At 35.5% G+C, this 23328-nt stretch overlaps 1 protein-coding gene across 3 annotated transcripts; it reads left to right on the top strand.

Annotated features, from left to right (window-relative positions):
* Positions 1–1482: 1482 nt before the first annotated feature.
* On the top strand, positions 1483–23246 carry LOC117234105. 3 transcript variants are annotated; one of them, XM_033495010.1, is made up of 4 exons: positions 1483–1726; positions 1794–1952; positions 22571–22895; positions 23049–23246. In XM_033495010.1, the coding sequence occupies exons 2-4, from the start codon at positions 1931–1933 to the stop codon at positions 23086–23088; spliced, it is 387 nt and encodes a 128-aa protein (XP_033350901.1). In that variant the 5' UTR covers positions 1483–1726; positions 1794–1930; the 3' UTR covers positions 23089–23246. The 3 variants fall into 3 exon arrangements, with proteins under 3 accessions (XP_033350901.1, XP_033350900.1, XP_033350902.1); XM_033495009.1 differs by having other exon boundaries at positions 1483–1952; XM_033495011.1 differs by lacking the exons at positions 1483–1726; positions 1794–1952 and adding an exon at positions 13822–14100.
* The last annotated feature ends 82 nt before the right edge of the window (positions 23247–23328 follow it).

Consider the following 23328-nt stretch of genomic DNA (forward strand, 5'->3'; position numbering starts at 1 on the left):
TATCGTATCGGTTATAAGCATACATTCTAATTTATGATTAAACAAGATTACTGCATTGTTATTGTTTCTTTAAATCAATCCGGATTGGGTTATTTTTTATACTCATATAAGCAAACAAAAGTTTTTTTCAATTGTATTCATATAGTGAATAAATTTTTACATCGTTGTATGTTAAGATAATATTTCAGTGACAAACATCAACGAATCTCTTATCAAAATAATTAAGGAATCGAATGAGAAATGAAACCACGAAATTTTTGTTGCATCTTTGATAATGATAATGTGCGATGTCACATGGGGATTAAATAAAAAACAAATATGTATTTAAAAAAGTAGAAATAGTGATGGTTTCAATCTTAATTTTGAGCGATTTAATGCTACAAAAATTCATATCACTTTGAATACAATTCAATATTTAAAACTCTTAAAAGTCTTGAAAATCATGTAAGTCTTAAAAGACTTGTATGTAGCAAATCTTAAAAGTATTAAAAGTAGGATATAATAAAGAGATTGTAGATTGTAGATACAAGATATTGAATGGATTAAGATTATTAGATTTATCAAGACTTTTAACACATATCGAAACTTTAAAAATTCAAGATTAAAGACTTATCGAGACTTCCAAAATCTTTCAAATATAAAAGCATGATTAGATTCGAATTCTTCGCAATATATAGATATATATTCAAAACAATTGTGTATCATCTCACCTGAAAGTCAAAGTGAGAGTAAATACAAAATACAACTAGTCACGTGGTATTCCAACTATTGGCTGATTAGTCGTTAGCAAATTATAATCTTCGGGGACAGCTTTATATTATTGGAGAAAATATTTAAACTGACCTGTTAAATGTAATATATTTGCTTGATACATCGTAACGGAAGTATTTGCTCAGTATAGCTCAATGTGGACAAATGTATTCGATTTTCCAATTTCGGAAATTAATGTTCGAAAAAATAACGTTTTATTTTACTTTATTACAACCAGGCATGTACAACCAAACAGAAGATTATTTTATATGTGAAGATAAGTAAACAGTGTACAGAAGTTTTCTCGGTTTCCTTCCTGAAAAATTTGAGTTGGAAAATGTTCAATCAAAAATTAGTGCGCTACACGCATATTTGATGAAGTTTTAAATGCGGATTTTTTGAAAACGAACTAATTGTATTCTATATTTTCCATTTAGTTTAATTTACTTTAGTTTAGTATCACGCGATCTGCCACACTCCGTATTTTACAATTGAACAGTTGCAATATTGGTTTAATTATTTTAAATTTTCTTATAACATTTACAACGTTTAAAGCTCTATTCAATAAAGAATATACGTGTTCATTTAAAAAAATCATCTTTTAGTTTTTATCATTTGTATCATTCATCGTTCAAACCATAGCTTATACGACCTCGATTATGAATTCAATTCCGTTTTCCCTAGATCATATGGTTTTATTTACCTCTCCTGACTGGACTCGTTGGTGAAAAAGATTAGGTAGTGGCACAAATATCAGTCGCGGGGATTCACGACTGACGTTTACGGCCCTGGTTTCGAGGATCGTTTCGTTTGCAGTTGTATTCAGATAGTAGCCGTCTCAGAAGCCGGAACGTTTCGTGTGCACGTCTCAAGCGATAAAGTTACTCACAGCACGCAATTCTTTACAAAGAATCGCCAAGCAAATAGCCATTTGACAACAGGGATACTTGTCATCGAACAGGAAAAGGGATAGAGAGTACGCAGAAGTATTATCACGGTGTCACGTCTACGCGACTGACCGTTTCAACGACCGACTTTCGTAGGCGACATCGTTGAAAGACGTAAAACGAGACACTGGGGTACACCCGACAGGGCGATCCATCTGTGTCGATACACCTACGAACACCCGTTCAATTTTCACGCTAGAAGGCGGCCGTCCAGCAGGGCGATACCATTTTATATGACTTTTCTGCGACGTCAAGGTGAGTGGAAACATGGTATAGTAGCGATCGCCGATGTTCTATCTGGTATCGTTTCGTATACTTCCGACGCTAATTTTAGCGACCAGCCATTTTGGACACGAGAACGTGCACGAGATTCGCGACCAGTTTATTTTACACGGGAATTGAACATTTCTATCGTATCCTAATCTTTTCTTCGGCTTGTTCCATAAGCAAACGTACATACATGCATACCACGTTTCATCTTCGTCTTTTACTCGTCGTATCCGTTTGTTGCCTTTCATATCACAACGACGTAACGTTGGATCGATATTGCTTACCGGATTATTGAACGCACCGAAACGGATAGTTTCGTCGCTTGAGTGAACCACGAGATTGCGATAACGTGCGTATAACGTAATATTTTGATGAATCATGGTTTAATATATACAATGTACGTTTCGGTGGTTATGGGAAACGAGTGAAACAAAGTTCGAGAAAAAATACGAGATGTAATGTCTTAAAAAGTAATATTAGGAAGAGGTGTTAGAAGCGGTTATGTGTTTAAAATTTCTTCATTCGTTTCTTATATCTTTTTGTACGTTTGATTTATTTCGCATGATTTAAAAAGTGCTATATCATCTATACTAAATTAGCAATTATAATAAATCGTATCACGGAGAAAAAATTATTTTTTAAATTAACCGGTATACATCGAGTCGTGTATTCAAACTTTAGTACTGTCGATAAAAAGAACAGGTTCGTATAGTTGTGTATCACTGTCGAGTTTGATTGTTCTTCCATCACAATATTACATACATGTTAATATTGACTTAAACGATTTGTCCGTTGGTGTTTGTATCGAATCATCGACTATCCGTACTTTGTACGTTTATCACGATCGACCATATTTCTTCGATATAAGGCCATTATTTTTGTGCGTTTGCATGTTTGAATGTTTACCGATCGAGATTCGAGGAAGTGTGTACCGAGTGATTTCCAAAAATAGATTGAAAAATTGTATAAATTATAGAGTTACATCGCTCGTTCCTTCTTTATCGGCAAACAAAGATCGTCGGAGAAATTTCTGTTTTCTTTATTTGTAAATACATTTGAAACCATACGCTTCCTTTGTTGTTGAAAATATTAGTTGATAAAATATTTATATTTTTCTACTATGTCGTTTAAAATACATCCATATTTTACTATTTACGTAACTTCTCTTTCTCGTTTGAGAGATATCGTCGTGTAATAGTAATTGATGGAATTTTTTGCTCGCATATTAAGCAAATAAAAAACACGTGCTAAAATTTACCATTGCGATATTACTCCTGTCTCTTTCCACTCTTGCGTTAGCGTTGATAATTTCTTTCTGAAGTTCCACGCGTTATCCAGATGAAAATAATCTAACAAGAGGTCTTTATCTGTAACGATGCTTGTGGTTCACGATCAATGACGCTTTTTATTATTATTTCTTGTAGCCGAACAGGAAGTACAGCTGCGAAGGATTTCTTTTACAATTTCTTACTTACGTATTGTACTAAAAAAAAAAAAAAAAAGATAAATTTTATAACACGTGATTTTGTAATTCTTAAATAAACTTATGGTGTCACATTATTTCAAACTTAAATGGTATGTATTTATATACAATATCGCAAGTAATTGATATTTCGTTTTCTTGGGGAAAAACGAACGATATTGGAATTAATCGGACGCGATTAATTAACAAGATCGCGAAAGGTTAACTCTCAATTCGATGTTTGGCTTCTTACAATATTTACATTTTGATTTCACTTTCCTCTGGATATACATGACCTGTTTGCGTCTAAATCGTTCAATAAACATTATTTCAATGATTCTTCATTCCTGTAAATATTTTATAGTATCTAAATTGTATTTCTGAGAGTAATATTCCCCAAAGTACACTAGATATGTATAAATTGTGAAATTTTTAATAAGAAGATGGTAAATTATGCATATAAAATTGTAGTAGAATATTGTGCTTGAAGTATTTATAAATTTCTTGTTAGGAGCTGATCATCATTTTAACAAGATACTCTATTGGCAATTTATTGGAAAAGGTAATTTCACTGACGAAGATCAAAGCGAACTTTTCTAATTAGTAAAGAAAGTAGAATCAAATGAACCATCAAATTAAATAGATAAATGTTGCAATAATGAAATATATTACCGCAACGGACAGTCAATTACATAATCCGCTTTCTTTTTCTTATTGAAAAATTCATTCGCATTTCCATTGCTTTTACGTCGTCATTGCTTTTTACTGTAAAAGAAGGTTCAAAAAATATCTAAAATGAGTGTGTCGTTGAAATGTCATGTTGCAGACAGATAACATTAATAACCCCTATTCATATTATATTCTCTGTTGTGTAACATTTATGTTATTCTTAACGTCTATTGATTTATTCATAGGAATATCGAAAGGACCTTGGCTTCGATATTACTATATATTATACTATAATATTATTATTAGTACAGTACGAAAGGTATATATCTGTCTGTAACTGAAGCTAGTTCTGATTTTCTCTTTGTTATAGAAAACCTCTAAAAACGAAAAAAAAATTAAAAGAAAACGAAAGAACAGACCATATATAAGTAGAAAAATGAATCTTTGTCAAAATTTATTGTAAATCTATATAAAAGTTTATATTTAGAAATTGTAGATAAAATAAAAAATAAGAAATAATTCATGGATAAGAGAAAAAATTAGTTCTACAACATTGTTGATTTACTGGCTTTGAATTGTATATTTTCTTCCGGTAATTAATCTGAAAATGTGTTTCTACCTACGTATCGGTCCAACTTTATTCCATCGTTACGTGATGTTCGATCATCAGAACACGAAACGTCTGCTTTCGAAACGGATTCTTCGAACGGACTCGAGTAATCCGACCTTTCGCTCCCTTCGCGTATGCTCGCCTTATTTTTTCCATTTATCTGCGGCTTAAGATGGCCTGCTCTGACCCTTAAGCGTGCATAGTTGCTCGATAGCGATGCAAAATAATACCTCTTAATCAGTTCCTCTCAGTGCGACCCGTGGTTCTCAAACGGTGTTTCGAGATTGCCAGCCAGTTTCCTTTAATCGTAATCTGATCCTGCTGAGATGCTCGAATTGTTATATTTCGTTCTAGCTCTTATCTCGATAAACGAAAAGATCTTTTAAGACTATGTTTAACTCGCGACTAAAATGATTAATCACGTATATCAATGACGATTATTTTATATTTTCCTCGAGACGATTCGGACAAAGACGAGAAAATTTGTAATATTTCTTTGATAAATAACGACGTGAGAAATGAATTGATATACTTGGCCTCTCTATACCTAGCTGTTGAATCAGATGTTAATTTCTAAATCTTTGGATTTTGCAGATTAATCGACATACACAGGAATATTACATTTATCGTAACATCGATAGTTTACATATATGAAGTAGAATCTATGCAGCAATCTAGTATTACGAACCATAGATCTTGCTATAGTTTGCTATGAATTTTCCAATCTCAAAAAACAAGTTGCTTTCAATGCTTACATCATCATGGAGAATTCATTCATTCTTCCTTGTAGTTTATTTTCTCTGCGATTCATTCGAAAAATAAACGATACTCCAAAAGTAGAACACTTTTATTAGAGAAACTTCTAAATTGGTTAAATAGATCCATTTGACGATAGCTTTATGATACTACCATCTTGTGGGTGTGGAAAGGAATTTCTTTCCATCGATGTTCCAAGAAGAGTAAAAGTTTCAAATTAAAGTATTTATAGAACGTAATACGATAGCAGTTCGTTGATCCTTAATGGGCTGATAGATTAAGAATGAAAATATCCAATTAAAAACACGAAATACAAACTTATTTTGTATCTTTGATCTTTACAATTTTGACTTATAGTTTATCTTGAATTGAATCACACGTTTCGTTCGTTCGTTCATTCACAAGTACGTACATAGAAGATTTACGCGTTTGGTCAAGGCTACGATGTCCGTAATCTCGTTTTCTTCGCCGATTCAGGTTCAATAATCTCGCGAATCGTGCTGGAGAGCCTCTGGAAGGTCGGTGTGAATGACTTGCTCTCGAAGGGAAGCGGTCATCGAGGATCGACGAGTAGATAATTAGATCGTTTATTGTGCAGCTTGTTGTTGAATCTATGTATTCTTCTTAATTCCACCGAGACGATTGATCGTCTGCTCTCCGGTTGGAAATCCCGCGCTTTATTGTTTGAGTGAATTTATTTCGAATAAAATTCAACAGAATTTTTATGATATCGTTTTACAGCTGTACGAAATTAACACTAAGCTATAATGAAATTACAGTAATTACATCAGAAGCAATATTTACAAACTTAAGGTAAAAAAATGCTCAAAAATGACCAAAGACAAACATCGGAAGAAAAGCAGATTTTATTACGTATATAACTCGATCGAGGAAAGATCATAAGATTCATTGAAACATAAATACTTCTTTCCTTCTTTTTATGTCGTATGTCAATATATGAAGAATACAAACTTCTGAAAAATGTTAAAAGAACGACTATTTAGAATCGATCTCGATTAACCGGCTGGACGTAAATCGTATTCGTATATTAAATTGGTATAACACGATCCCGTAAGATAGCCATTAATTAGTCGCAGGAATTTTCCTGTACCTTGTATTCGTGTATTATCCTTCGCTTCTTGCGTTATTTTATTGGAATCGATCCGGTCGTATTCCGTACTATCATGCCGCTCCATTTCCCTTTATCCCCTTTATGCCTTTTATCGCCATCTTCAAACTCTCCCTTTTCCATTTTCTTCGTCTCGTTCTTCTTCAATTTATAACTCCTTTTCTTCGATTATCTTGTACTTTTTGTAGTGGAATTGAATATCCTAGATAACGACGGTGTTTTAACCCTTTGCAGACGCTCTAGAAGAGAAGTATTGGCGCGTACAGTTGAGAAAATATACACGTTGGACGTTTACGTTATTCATTTTCGAGGCTTGTATTATTTTTAGTTATTTTATTTTTATATATTTAGTTATATTATTTTTAGTTATATTATTTAGTTCATCATTATTGTCACTATTACTGCGAAGGCGACGGCACTAGGGGTGGCAGAAGCCGGATTCTTACCGGCTAATAAAACCCCCAACGGGCGGGACGGTAGAGACCAGTGCGAGTCGATCGTCGGGCCCCCCCTGGGTGCTTAAACACCAAAAGCAGTTTTACTAAGCACTTCCAGAAAGTACACCCACAACAGCGCAAGGGAGGGGGCTTGCCTGTAGTATATTACTTTTAAGAGAGATTTTGGCTTTTTCATCTTTTGCAAATATATCTCCAGGCCGAGGATTCGAACTCGCGATGCGCCCTCTTCAGTTCTGGGCCTTAACGAGCGTAGCTGGTTTTAACATAGCTTTATATGTATTTTTTTTTTTATTTGGAAGAATTTTACAATCATTTCTCATTGAGAATTATAAGTAAATTATTCTTGCGTGGTACTGTAACTTGGATTATAAGAGTTTATAGTATGTTTGATTCTAGCTGAATCTAATGTTCAAATCTAAAGGGTATTGTCTTTTTAGCCTGTGAATCTGATCCGTCGTGTCAAGTAATTGGGCAACTAATGGGTTTTGGTGGTTGTTAACTCTTATATTATATCCGTTACTGAATTTTGATATTTCTTCTTTAACTGTAGGTATCTGAAGGTCGCGATGTAAATGAAAGACTGAAATTTGTTTTGACTCGACCATCGTCCTACGTCGTGAGTTTACGTTAAACGGAAGATAAAATTTCGCAAGATCTATAATTTTCTTTTGTCAAAAACATAATACTGTTTAGTTTAGATTATCGCTCGGAAAAATAGACGCACGCTAGCCACTTGAAAATAAGTGTCCGGAACTGTGAACAGATTCGGGCGGCTATATACCGACACGCGTCCGCAAAGTGTTAAAACACGTTGCAGATGTTATTTTTACGGCGACCCATATTTTCTACCGTACATTTTTGTTTTAAATCGTCGGAAAATTGAGAAGGGAGGAACCCGCGATTTGAATACCATTGACGAGTTTCGTTGTTGAGACGTGGCATGCAACTCGCTCAAACCACGGAAATAAAATTGCTGCGTCTCGTGCTAGCGTAAAATCGTAAAACTTGTCCTTGCCTTTCGTCTGTTTTTTTCCACGTACTTGACCGTGACTTGGTCTGACCATCTCAGTTTAGAAAGAAATACGCGTCGTTTATCTTCAACCTTACCGTATCAAATCTTCGCAAACCATTTCATTCAATTTCTTTCTCTCTGCTTTTTAGAACGTTATTTTTGCTGTAAGTTGTTGATTCCTTTGCTCGGCTTAAGGCTTAATCGAGGCTATAATTAATATGGCGCAAGAGGGTAAAAAAACACGTGCAAAAAAAGAACGAGATTCGTCCCACGATGCAAATTTTATGCAAAGTTTGAAGGGATTTCCATCTGTTTTAACGCGTCGAGTTAATTGGGCAGAAATGGCTATCATGTCGGTGGAAAAACAGTGAATCTAGCCGGGAACGAAATATCCGAGAAATTTGCATTTATGTCGACGACGCGTTCATAAATTGATAGAATAAATAAAAAGACTTGTAAATATCGTAACGAATATTTTACTTTGGATATCTTGCGTATTTTTCCAACGTTTCTGTATTTTTCAATTTTCCATAAATACAAAGTATCGTTGTATCGTTTAAAAAGCAGACGGTCTTGCAAACGTTCCAGCGCCAGTGCATTTTCTATGTTCGAGATATGGAAACTTGTCACACATTCAGCAACAAATTAACAGAATTCTATAACGTGTAAAAGACAAAAAGATAAGTGAATTTATAGTAAACTTATATGTTTGCCGGAGTATTCGTATTATTTAGCCATAAAATATTCTTATTCGCGTTTAGAAAGTTCCACGTGACACTCGATCGAGTGCAGAAAACCTTGTAAATTAAATTTCTGATGCAAGAGTTGTTTGAGAAAAAGATTCGCATAAATTATGCCGATTGCAACGATATTTCAGGCACAGGTGTCGAACAGACGGTCGTAAGCGTTAATTACAAGTTCCCAAATATATCTTCCATATATATCCCTTATGTGTTCTCTCGCCAACCTTTCACTTCTGATAAACAAGGTTAAATTTTAAATCACCAAAAGAAGACATTATATACGTTGAGAAAGATCATGGTGCTCGATACGCGCGAAGGCGGTCAACGCTAGTTTCTAATGTTAGGATCACGAGAAAGAAACGGAAAGTCTGACCTTGTCGTAAGATGCAGTTCGTGGAAAAATAGTCGACACGCTGGATATGGCGCACCGGAAGTTCCGTGTGCTTGTATGAATTAGCATAGAACTATGTTTCGTTGCGTCATTTTCGGGGATGCCCGAAATCGCAGTTGCTCGATCGACGCCGTTTTTCACGTTCCGCCTACTTCCTGTCATCTCAGCCTCACTCCCAACGATCGAATATTCTTCCAAAAATTTTACGCGCGTCCAGGTTCAAGTATTCTTCTTCAAATCGTTTAAAAAATTGTTTTCTTCCTATTCTTCGTCTTTCTTAATTCGTATCCGATGTATTAGGTTGTCAGAAAAGGTTTCTTTCGTTTTATAAGGAAATAATAGACGCACGATGTTCCTTGTTTTATATTAGTTTATTGAATTATGCACGAACATGATAATAGAAACAGAACGAAATGGATCAATAAAATAATATAAAATAGAAACTGTTGTTCATCTATTATCACCTTGTGAAACGAGAGAAACGTTTTGGACGAACTAATTATATTATACAACATGCTATTAATTAACTAAATGATAGATGTATTTGTTTTTTGGTTAAATTAATTCTAACGCTAGGAACAAGTGGTTGGTTCGGTTATAAATTTTTGACAAATTGTTCATTTCCTTTAGAGGTTTCGTAATGCGTACGTATTATCTTATCTTCCACGGAGGAAGAGTATTATTACGATAGAGTGTCGTAAGAAACGCGCGAAAGCGATAAATGGCGATAGGATTTTTAAGAAGATTTTTTGCAAAAGAGAAATTGATTACGAAGTGCTTCGATTGGATAACCGGTCTTTTCACAGAGCGAAGAAGCATAATATTTCATTTTGGGGGAAAGGGGGGAAAGTGGAATGAAAATATTCTAAAAAGCATTTGTTCGTTAAAATATATTTCCTTTGGCTAGATGCTTTCTAAGACTTCTGTACTTGTTCCACGTGACATTTCACGTATCGTGGAAATCATTTTCTTCGCTTTGCCCTTGCGCGATTAATATTTTTTTATTTCAAATGTCTTATACGCGTTACATCATGCAAACGTTTAAACGTAAAATATTTTGTATAGCTATCGATTGTTAAAACGACATTTCATATGAGTCAGATCCGAAGATAATATCGTTTATGAATCACCATATAAAAACAGGATGGGATACCATGTAATTCGAAACGTATATACAAAAGATATCGTATCATTCCTCTTGTTGATTCAAAGTGGAATTTGCAAATATCCTGTCTGCGAATCATGTACTAATTACAGTCTAACACTGTATGTGAAACATCCTGTATAAACAGAATACGTTACACAATGCAACGTAGGAATACGATATAACGCTACATATAATCTACCTTATGTGGATTGTCCTCTATGTGTTACCATATAGATCGTGCTATACAGTCTATGTAGTTTATTCTATACAAATAAAGCACTAGATGTAATCCATTTTACACGAATGTCCTTAGACATATACGGTAGAACGTTTTACGCGGATCACTCTGTAAACACGGAGTACGTTATACAATTCACGATGCAATCGCAAAACACTACAGAAACGCATAGAATAACATGCAAACTGTGCTGCGATTGTACTGCAAGCTGTTGAGGTCACGAGTGGCAAGATTTACTTCTACGTCTCATAATGGCTATTCTATCTTTCCAGATTTCAATTAGTAGACGATTGCCCGACGGATAAATTACAATAATCGTTTAGCACCACGTAATTTAGAAGCTACATAGAAGTACCATATTATCTACATTGTTGAAATATTATTTCACCTATTTATTATACTTTTCTTATTTATTCTTTCGATAATAATGAATTCAGTGATAGTAATTGTTATTTGGTGGATTTAAAATTGATTCTTACGATGCAAATGGAAAATAAGTTCAATCTTGAACCTTGTTATGCGGATACAGGATTTTCTACTCATCCAATAAATATGAATCGTCCTGTATGTACATTACAGTGAACGTATTAATTTAGTAAGTGTATACGCTAATTTGATAAGTAACTGTAATTATAGACAGTGATATTTTTACTAGTAGAAGTATACTAGTATAGTTTAAAAAGTAAGCGGATATATTTACAAGGAATGAAGAAATTATACGCTTTCACCGTAATGTTGTGCATCATTAACCCTTTTACTTCCTCTCGCCACTTTTCCATTTTTCCAATCGAATATCGTACTTCGTTAAACTCGAACGCGTTCAACGATTTTTCCCCTTTATCAGTTCTATTAATTCGGAATTTGCATGAGCTCGATCTGAGTCACGATCAAACGCCTAAAACCGCGCGCGTGCGCCCACGATAACAGGCGAAACTGTATCAGCGGTAATGAAACGTTCGAGCGGCATTGCAGGTCGAAGGGAACGAAATTTGCATAAGGAGAGCCGCATGCCGTGTTTTATCGCCGCGAATCTGTCTCGGCCGCAATATGTCTTCCCGCGACGAGTCGCGTACGATCTAGCCTTGCCTGAAACGTATCGGTGGAAATCGATCGTTACCAGAAAATGCATAATGCATATCCGTCAGTTCGCTGGATAATAAACGGTCCGCAGAATGCATAACCGCGTGATCTGTTGCACGAACAAGCGGTAATTTTTCGTCGTGCGTGAAAAATGGAGAACCGGACTCGTTGATGGACATTTTCAGCAATCTTATTGCGTTTATTACCATTTAGTCTCGTGCTAGTCTTTGATAATTCATCGTAGGACGATCCAGAGACTTGTGAGATTCGAAGTATTTAATTAGACGCGATAGAAATTTAATTCCCATATGCAATGACTTTTTATTGATTTTTATGAACATTTGCAGAACGATTGCTAGGAATTCAGTATGGTTTACGATTTCTCGTTTCTCTGTAATATATTTCTATTAGTCGGTTATCCCGTGAATATGCAAAGCGACCGATATATTCTACGTTATGAAAAGGAGGCTGCGCAATGTTTCTTATAACAGAAATCCAAATTCCTTTGAAATCCGTAATTTACTGGTGCAAGATTTCTCGTTATCGTTTGTCGAGCTCTAATCAAACGGTTAGTTGTGATCAATAGAAGCAGCTAACGTTTTCCTTCTATCCTGCAGAGGAAATACAATGCACAGTGGTCCTGGTAACCAAGGATCGCGGTTATTAGATTTGGCCCAAGATTATTCGGTTATTATAGAAATTCCATTTGGTTTGACCGAGGTATTTCATTAATCATTCTGTCGTTCACCGTATCTCGTAATTATAAACACAGTCTAAAAATGTTAACTCTTATACAATTACGAAAGAAAAATATCTTACTTGACTTTGTTTTTCCGATGGATATAATCTATTGTTTTGGACAGAGGAAATATGTCGTTCCTTATCTTGTTAACCTGTAAAAATATATAACACAGTGTAGAAAAATTGAAAGTTCTTGTATAATTTTATTCTGCTTCTATTCTACGTAGTATTCGATCAAATTTTTGCTACATCTTCAATCTGATTCTCCACATTTTTTTTTGTATTTATTATTTTGGTTGTATTTCACATTTTAATCAGATGGAGAGCATATTCCGAGTAATATTACTGTTACGTGATGAAAATCGGATATTACTGTTTCCATTAAACCTACATTATGGTTGAGGAACCATTCTGTGCTTATCCAATTTAATCATGAAGCTATCCTACATTAAATCAGGAGTATGATATTATCATCGCAATTTGATCAATAGTTTTTTAACAAATTCACTTAAGGTACATTCAAAATATACAAAGTACACTAATGTTAGTAGCTATTTATTCTCTGTCCAACCAAGAACATGACGTAACTAGATTTTAATTCAAGTAAATCTCAACCCACTAATAAACTTTCTGTATATGCCACAAACGAGAATCTGGTTAATTTATTCTGATCCGCTTAATAAGATCTAAGACCGAACCTAACCTCAAACTTCTTTCTTGTTTAATCAAAACTATTATCGATATTATCGATTCGAGTTTCAACCCCTTCAACATTCCGACTAATTCCACATAATGCATTCCATAAAATCGGCCAGTACAACAATCCTCACAGATCATTACATGTCAAACCTAACCTAAAAATTTCTTTCTATTCCTATATCTCTTGATATTCTATGATGGAAAAATATCTCGTTCCATTCCTCGTATCCCAATTTTCTTATTTTCTTCTCATAATCGGTCAAACGCAAGTGAGAAAACTCCAGGAAGCATGATTCGCCAACATGTGGATCTGAACCTAACCTAAAAATTCTCAATCTCCCATCATTCTGTGATGCAAAAATATTATATTCCATCTTCCACGCGTGTCGATCGACTGATTCTCTTACCCTCGTCGCATAACCAGTCGAAACACGCGAGGGAACTTCAGGAAGCTTGGACTCAGCAGCGCGGTCCTCGTGGCGAAAGATCGTCGAGGTCTGACCTTGCCTGACGCGCGTAATCGTAGCAGAAATTCCTCGTCGGGGTTCGTTACGTCCAGATCGGGGCAAGTTTCGATCAATATACGGCGTATCCTCGGCCGGAGGACGCGTGCGCGCCTCGTCAGGCCGATCCGGGTGCCGCGAGCGAGCGAGCGCGCACGACGAGGATGACTCGAGTTACGACAGCCGGCAGAAAGCACTCGTCCAACACGCGTGTCGTTCGCAATTCGCAACACGTCGTGTCGTAACGCGTATCTAAATTCACGTATAATAATAATCCCTCGATCGTAACGATAATAATTGACAAATTTACGCGAGACTACGCAGGATCGAGCGTTTTTTCTCGGGCTACCAAACGGAAACCGGCCAGTTAAACTCTTCCTCTGTCAAACTCTCCCTACCTCTGGCGAGAGTCTCGAGGAGGATATAGGGACGACTCGACCACCAGCAGCTGCAGCCACGGTCGCAAATCACGACTTATGCGTCTGTACCGAGCAGGTAAAGATCCTCCGGGCCCTGCTACGCCTCCGCACCCGCTCGATACTCGTTCCTGGGGGCTCAGGCTGCTCGTTGCCTCTACAGGAGGATCTTTTTTCTCTCGATGCTTCTTTCGACATCTTTCGGACACTGGATCGTTGCTCGAGATCTTTTTACTTTGATCCTTTAAGACGTGGTGTTTAGTATCTATAGGTGTGTAAGAAGGTTGGGTTTGGTGATAAGGTTGGACTTGGTTTAACATCCGTAGAGCAAAAGATGCTCTTTTTCGAAACTTTTGGAGAATCAGAATCGGATTCTTTTAAACTAGTGGTGTTTTAGGTAGATGCGACAATTTTGCGTTTCGTGATTTGAAATGTGAGAAGGTTGAGTTGAACTTGGTTTGGTATCTACAAAGTGTAAGATGATCTTTTCAAACCTTTCGAGGGACCAAAATTACATTCTATTCGATCGGCAGTGTTTAAGGTAGATGTGAAAAGGTGGCATTTGGTGAAAATGCGAGAAAGTTGGATTTGATGAATTTTGACGGAGAGGTTGGACTCAGTTTGAAATGCATGGCATTACAGTAGGTACTTTGGAACGTGAAGTCATAATTGATGTCGTGTGGTAGCTTTTCGTTCATTGATCCGAGATCTTTTGAACTGCGTAGCGTGCGTTGATGTGGCCTCCTTCGCATTGTATCGTTCCGATTCATGGTATATATCGGAGAGTAATCGAAAATTGGATTGAATTTAGTAATTCTGTGATTACGAATAGATTTTATACCATCTTTCTCGAATATCTTAATTTAGTCTGTGATTTCTTTAATTTTGTTGGAAGTTTGCATCAATGATTACTGCTTTTCAATGTTCTAGTCGTAAAATTCCATACATCGAATATTTCTTGAAATTCTTTTAAAAAGACTGTGTCAATTAGACTCCCAATTTACACAGATGTAATGCTCAGATGTGGTAACTTTCAATTATTGCAATAGCAAATTTTTATTTTGGCAGGAATATTGATCTTGTTGCTTTAATTTGTAATTAATTAACACAAATGACTCTTAACTATTATACTAACAAATTTTCCACCATTCGCGGTCTTCTAAATCCTAAACAAATCCATCTGGAAATTTTTTACAAATAACGATTCGACCTAAACGTCTTGAAACACTGTCTCGGCACTGACAATTTTTCCAAACTGCTATGCCGTATCCTTAAACTTTCAGAGAGGTAGAAAAATCATCGCCAAATGCTTAATCTTGAAACAATGACATAGCTACGATTACCTACTAATCGCCATCGTGGTTTCCATTCATCCGGGTGTTCCGGGTCTCTTCTCCTCTTCAGTGCCACCTCCTACGAGCAGCGTAACGTGCATTGACGTGGCCTCTTTGCGCATTCTGTGACACGATGCAACGTGACCGTGCGCACCGGCTCTCTGGTATTTCAATCTCCATATTCCACCACGAGGTTCATCTACGCGATATACGCAGATTACTATCTGAATATCATATTATCAAACGTATATCGCCAACAGGGTGAATTTCATCTTATCGTGCCACCAATGGGAGTGGTTTCGCACATTTTCGCGTCGATGAAATTGCTTGATAAACGATGGCGATCGCATCAGTTTCTGTGATACCGTGTTCTCTTCGTTCATTCTCTTGCCGCGTGTTAGATAATTTTTTCCCCTTGTAGCTCCAACATTTTTTTATATTATACGATTATATATCGTACGATTTTTTTATATTATCGACCAGTACACTTTCACGGTGCACAACTTTTTGAGATAAAAGGAGAGATTATACATATTTGTCAATTTATTTATACCGTGATCTTCCTTTTTCCATATTTTATAATTATATATGTTATAATTATTGTTGGTGTGGCGAGTACAATGCGTTAATTTTTGTGATTTTCTATTCTATGATTTTGTGTGGGAGATGATTAATCTTTTTCGTTTCTAAGCCTATGTTTTACTCATTATCTAGGAAATTGTGTGTGGGTACTAATAACGATTTTAGTCGTCGTTTTATCGTTAAAGTGCGTAATGCTAGTGACCTGGTAGTATCTCCTGTTTTCTATATTTATTCTGTTATGAAATATTTTATCTAGAATAATTTTCCACATTAACGTAGTTCGATCGTTAGAACATCTAACGCCGATGACCTACATAGTCTTCTATTTTCTATATTTTACTATTTATCTACGATACTTTGCTATATTGCCCTAGTTTTATCATTACAATGTGTAATGCTAATGTTCCGCATAATTATTGCTCCGTTAATCTCATCGGTACGAAACGCTTAAATATGCGTCCAAATTTCCCCTTGTTCTTTGATCGACCACAGATTCATGATTCATCCAATCTCTGCTCGAGAACAACTATCCAATCATTTTTTCAATCTTCTCAATGCTTGCCTTCCATGGTTTGGAATTCGAAAGATTTTCTTGACGAAAGCCGAAGAATCGGTGAATGCGAACTGTCTAAGAATCAGTTCACGAGGAGATGTTTTTATCGATCTGTTTCGACTAGGTGTCTTTTGGTTCGTCGACTGATAGCTTGGGGAATAAACAATTGCCACAAGAGGCGCGGGTTCGAAGGAAGTGGGTGAACGTGACGTCCCTTTGAGCTGTTCCTCCTGGGTTAAAAATGTTAAAATATCTGGCTCCTCTTTATCTACCCGCTGTGCTCCTCCGTATGCCCCGTTTATTACACGCGTAAACCGTACGAAGATTGTTATAGACATTGAACACTACAGTTGAATTCCATTCGTCAGAATAAAATTGTATTTAATATATACAATAATTAACTCTTCGTTGGTGTTATTGGTGGAAACCTGAGATCAAATGAATTATAGCGTTATAATTTTATAGCCTAACAGCTACATTGATGTACAAAAATCTAGAATCACATAATTTTTTCATTTTATATTCCAAAGGCAGCATCTTAAAAAATTTAAACTAATATTATATATTTATAATAGACATAGTACTTTCGTACTTGATATTAATTAAAATTCTCTCAGAGTATTGCGTTTGGAACATAGAGAAAAATCTATTCAGCTGGACGTTTTTTCCACATCGCCGTAGCTCTTGCGCTCCAGACGCGATTCTATCGCTTTAATTTTGCTTCGGAAGTTTTATATATTTTTGCATTCTTTATGTTTTTACATAGAGTAATATACATCGTGTAGTTTGGCTATTATCCTCTAGACAATATTACATACGCTCTTCGTATTTTTAAATATTTCCGTATATTTGAATTTTCTATAAATTCACAATCCTAGTCTAGCCATTGTACCACTGTAATGTTTACCACTGTAATAATTTGTCTGGCCATGTAATTGGTGTAATTGCTATTCGCCATACGCGTGCACGAAATTCTCTTTCTATAGAGATGGGAGAGAAGCTCATTTGACAGCTCGACTAGTATTATATTGATAAATGGTTATTGATACGAAGCATCGCGGTTAGAATTCTAAGCCGTTATTTTACGCCGCGTGCTGGACATCAGACCGCTCGATACACACGAGTGCCTGAATATTTTAAGAGGAAACGTTGATAAAGTTCAAGAAGGTATTCAATCCTGAGGCATTTGGGATTTTACTTGAAAAATATTTTTTTCTTTTTTTTTTTTTTAGATTTTTAATCCACCATCATATAAAATCATTAAATACGGAAGGAAAATTGCTTATGTCCTATCGTCTCGTTATTATTATTTTATCTTCTACTAAATATAGGAAATTTTATTACACTTTGTTACTATTTATGACGTTTTTTTATTAAATAAGGAAATAAAATGAATAGGGAAAAATCAGAATCGATAATATGAAATGTATCGAACAACTGGAATAAATATTTGTTTAATCTTTTTGCTACATAAAAGTAGAAGAGGAGAATTGTTATATCTTGTTGTGTTGCATTATTGCTGTATTTCATATTAAATAGAAAAACAAAATTCATTACATTTTATCATATTTTTATTAGTTTCTATTGATCGTATTTTATATTGATTGCAGAATTTATATAAATATCATCATCGATATGAGGTGAATAATATCGGAATGTACAGAATGTCGCGTTTGGTTTGTACGAATTTATTCGATTTGCGAACTCGATGCTTCCTTTGTGTGATTAATTCTCTCGCTATAAATACATGTCATTGTGAATATCTGTAGCTACTGGACATCGAACATTAAAGCAATAATTATTTTATGATAACGATTATTTATCTGATAGATTATCGATGCACTTGAAACTCCAGTTTGTCGTACTGCGTTTTTATATTATCGAAATGAAAAGATTAAATCTCGTAATCAGTTACATATGATGTTTTATATATCGAACGTTTCATTTCTACAAGGTTACATTTTATTGAAATTTTACATTATACGTTACATTATACTAACATAACACAATATAAAATTATATAAAAATCAAGTGACTTTCGCATTTTTATGTTATCGCAACTTTATAATTCAATCTATGATTACAAATAAATATTTGAATTAAGCAACTCTTAAAAAATGTAGAACACAGGTGGTGAAATTTTTAATTTGAGGATACTGTGGAAAAGCTAAACTTTGATAGACGAATTTGTGTCTTATATGTTCAGATACTACGATCAGTACCATTTTTGTAGATAATATAGACTAGTATTATCGTTCTGTGTATTTTATAACGTCCTATTGTATTTCCCTTATTTTTCGAAAAAATATTACAGTCGTACCATTTTTCTACATTTCCACTTAATTTATCACCGTAGCTGGATATTGCAATCTGCTGTTATAAATTTCAATATCCGTTCCATCATAGTAACTTTCTATCATAATTTTACACTCCAATCCATTGTTGCAACTTGCTATTTCAGCTTAGCATTTCAATTTCGCATTTCAACACTTTTGCTCGATGACATAATACAACGATAACAAGCACTTTCACGTACACCATTCTGCGGCTTTTCCTTCGCCATTATCATGCCATTTAATTCACAACTTCTCTTGGAAAATACAAATTTGTCGTACAATATAAAACCATTACATTGGAACGCATCTCCTACGGTCCATTGGTCTGCGCGGATACAAAGTTAAATATAAATCAGAGAAGAAAATCGTAAATGAAAATTCAAGAATAATACGACATTTCGTTCGCCATTTTACGAATCTGTAAGGATTTCGAAGCAAGGAGAAGCATAATCAACGCGAGGATTAATTCTCCGTAATCGCAATACGAAATAAAAGGTTTCATTGTAAATTTCCGCGTTACGTTGCTTCGCAATTGGAGCGTACACGGGCGAAATAACTTTGCTCGTCGTGGAAGACTTCCATGCAACGTTCGCGTTACCGTTTATCGTTCTACGAGGTTTAAATTATTAACTTTCGGTCAAGTCATCTGCAGAATATTGATCAGATCATATCCCACGTTCTGTGTATCGTTTGCTATATTCCATTCTCTGTTTCCTCTTTTCCTGCATTCTAAATCAAATAATCGATTTTCCTAAACCCACTTCCTATTATCCTATTATCGCAAACGCATTACGAGTTACATAACAATTACAAGGGAAAACAAATTTATTTTTGAGTGGAAATAATATATATTTGACGAGAAAGAAATCGTCACTTGTCAGAAAAGAAATTCGCTATTTCACAAATAGAAATTCGAAATGCAGTACTTCGTGTGGTACACCTTATATATACGTAACCGGAAGCATGGTTACGGAGTTACGAGCCATGTCTGGCTTCTTGTCGACAATGATCGCGTCGATATTACGGTTAATACGCAACCACGATTGTTTTCTATCGGTTTCTTGTTTTACGTGACAGGAGGATTATCCGTGGAGCTTTCGAAATCTCAAACGTAAATCTCGCGAGAACGTTAGAATGTCATAATATTTCGAAGTAGAAATATTACTCATCATTTCGGTAGAAATACAATATTGTATTATCAAGCTGCGAATGTTCAAAATTGAAGATTCAAAGATGCATATAATGCACATGATATGCAAAAATATACAGGGTGGTTGGTAACTGGTGGTACACGCGGAAAGGGGGTGATTCTACGCGAAAAAAGAAGTCGAAAATATAGAATAAAAAAAATTTTTTTTTTTTAATTTTTCCATCGAGACAACGATCTACAGTGAGATCCGTTATAACGAGACGCGATAAAGTGCACGCGTACCGAGCGAAAATTCAAAGTCGATTTTCTCGAAAACAAAGCCTCGAAGGAAAAATTTTTATTCTATATTTTCGACTTCTTTTTTCGCGTGGAATCATCCCCTTTCCGCTTGTACCGCCAGTTACCAATCACCCTGTATAAAATGTCCGAAGTACAGCGATCGTTATGATATTTAATGGGCGAAGTAAATTGAGATTACGGTCTACTTATCGCTAGTGTTTAAAAAAGAAAAAATTGCTACGATAAGACGCGTAATATTTGTAAAGAAAAAAACATCTATAAAAGAAAACAGGGAGAATCGTGGAAGAAAAATATTTTAAAGAATTTCACGATAAATCTTTGCTATTTTTAGTGCAAACTTTTCAAAGAAAATTGATCGTAAATTAGAAAAAAGAAACGCGACGTTGAAAGAACGAAGATTGCAGAATATTTATGCAGAACATTCACGGAGAGTTTAATTCAGTATACGTATCACGATGGAAAAATCCGAGCTCGACGTCAAATATCGTGGCCTGATTTTCGGGTCAAACCGTGCGGCCAATTTGACTGTATGAGAAATTAAAGTATAGATTGGTTGCCGTGTAGGTTTACGTAACACGCCTGTGCTTATCGTATAAATCGTAATTGTATCTGTAATTCGATCGCAGTTACGTTAATGCCCGTTATATACAATAGAAGAATCGTATTAATGCACGTAAGATCTCGAGGAAATCTTGATGTTATTCAAGTAATCACGTGATATAAACATTTGTTTCGTTAGAGAACAACCAGAGTAGAATTACAATGATGGACTATCGTTACTCCGCACGCGAAAAAATGTCTGTTGAATTTTATTATCTTGGCGCAAGAAATTTGACGATTCGTTAAGCCGAATTTACACTGGTTCAGTTTGTAGAAACACAGCGGACGAACGCTGCTTTCGGCGGATGAAACGAGGATGATAAATTCGGTTTTAGACACTTTGTTTAATAATAAGTAAAAATTAGGATCGAGAGTAAAATCTATAAATTCAAGTCGAGATATTTAATTATTTAATTATTTACTCATCAATAAAGTAGAAAACCAGCCGATGTTCTGCAATATTTAACATGTATAAAGAATAAAAATTGAGTGATATACCCCGTTATTCCTCTCAAAGCATTCACCAAACTTAATTTTCTAACTCAATACTTTTCAATTTCTTCGATATCTTGTGTGATACATTTTAGGCCACATATTCCAGTGACTTGCACAATATTCTTTTTCGATTTATTACAAAAAGGGAATATATTAAATTGTAATTTTATTTTGGATATTTTATATATTTTTCTAAAATATACGTATCCTATGCATTGCTACAAATTTCTCATAAATTCATCAACATGCGCAATCTACAAGTCATGTGACGTGATAAAAGGATAATTAAAAAATTCTGTACTCGAATGATAAATTTTTCCATTAAATATACTATCGCCGAGCTGATGCAGAAAACACTTCAAAAACGAGTGGATCCATATCCCGTTATCCTCAATCGTCTTTTGTCATACTTCGTCGTTCAGTTGTTTCATTTTTGACCGACGATGCTCATCGAAAGATCCTCGTGGCGTCGTTTCCGGTACTCATACCTCGAGACATTCCTCTTTTTCGACCAGGTCCGCGTGTGATTTTCGCTATCATGATTTTCGCATGGTCGATCACCTCCGAACATCGGCTGGACGATCGTTAAATCGCCGCGAACTAAATGATATTAAAACACCAAGCAAAATTCACGAACGATCGACAAAGAAATCCCACGCACAAATGATCCACGAGCCATATGTTGAAAATCATCCTCCGATGTTCCTATTTTGCGAACGGTTTTAGTAGGCCCGACTCTTTCCATGTCTGCGAGGCGTCCCACGTCTTCTTCGGGTTGAGATGATTTGGCTGATTGAACGTAGGTTCGTTTTTAGTCGTCTTCGATGGTGAAAAGAGAGAGGGGGAGGGGAGAGTATGTTTTTGATGGTAATAATTGAGGTAATCCTTAAAATATTAATTTTCAATTTCAAATAGCCAATTTTTATTAGGTTTCCTTTGATATTAATAAATGGATATGGTGAGCCGTTATGTTAATATTTGACGGTAGCTGACGTTTTGTTACTTCATCCAGCTTCAGAGAAAAGATATTATTCTGTTCAATTGAGTGGTGAAATTGGAATCATAAAATATAAAATATATTATATTAATGTTTATATTGTATTGCATTAAATGCATGAAATGTAAATTAAATAAGTTTAGAACTTAGAGATTGCTTTTCTTCTACAGCAAATGATTAATTGGTTTTTGTTTAATTCCAGAAACATTCAGGATATCATCCAGAGGGAAAGGATCGGTGTACAGCAAAGGCGGCGGTAGTAGGACATTGTCCAAGCGATTTTTAAAAGGCAACATCATCACTTTCGACCGGTCTAATCGTTCGTTACGAGCCACTTGTGAATTAACCACACCAACCTTGTACCCAGGCTTTCTTAGGGGCACAAGCAACGGACAGGCAGCGTGTATGATCATTGAAGACTATCCCCCTCTGCCCACCAAACCGAGGCAATATTTGCATCAAGATACCACCCAACGATTTCTAAATCATTTAGTCCTGCCTAAGCACAGGACCTCAAAATTTTCCAGGTTAATATTTAGGGTAATAAATCGTATAGACATTAGCTCATTAGTCGTAAGGGACATTAGTCTCTTTAGACATGATCTGAATTTATGAAAATTATTACATTATATACAATTCGATTCAAAGATTGAGTTTTCAATACGTATTTTAATTTTTAGTAATAGGCATCGGAAGCTACAGCCGTTCAGAGAAACGTGACTGGCGTCAGCGGGTAGTGCGGCACACGTTACCGCAGACAACGAAAATCACCCTGACTCGATACGTAACGAGCTACCATCGGGTAGCCATAGCCTGGCAACGTCGCTGCACAGCAATCAAACTGCCGCTGGAAAACGTGGAAAGTAGATCCAGGAGGACGAGGACGAAAACGTTACCTACTTGAACGTCAAAAGATTAGGAGCCAGGAGATCCAGAGAGAACAAGAGTCACCGACCGAAC

Source organism: Bombus vosnesenskii, unplaced genomic scaffold, assembly GCF_011952255.1.
Source record: "Bombus vosnesenskii isolate JDL3184/JDL3185 unplaced genomic scaffold, Bvos_JDL3184-5_v1.1 scf7180000013302, whole genome shotgun sequence".
Lineage (NCBI taxonomy): Eukaryota > Metazoa > Arthropoda > Insecta > Hymenoptera > Apidae > Bombus > Bombus vosnesenskii.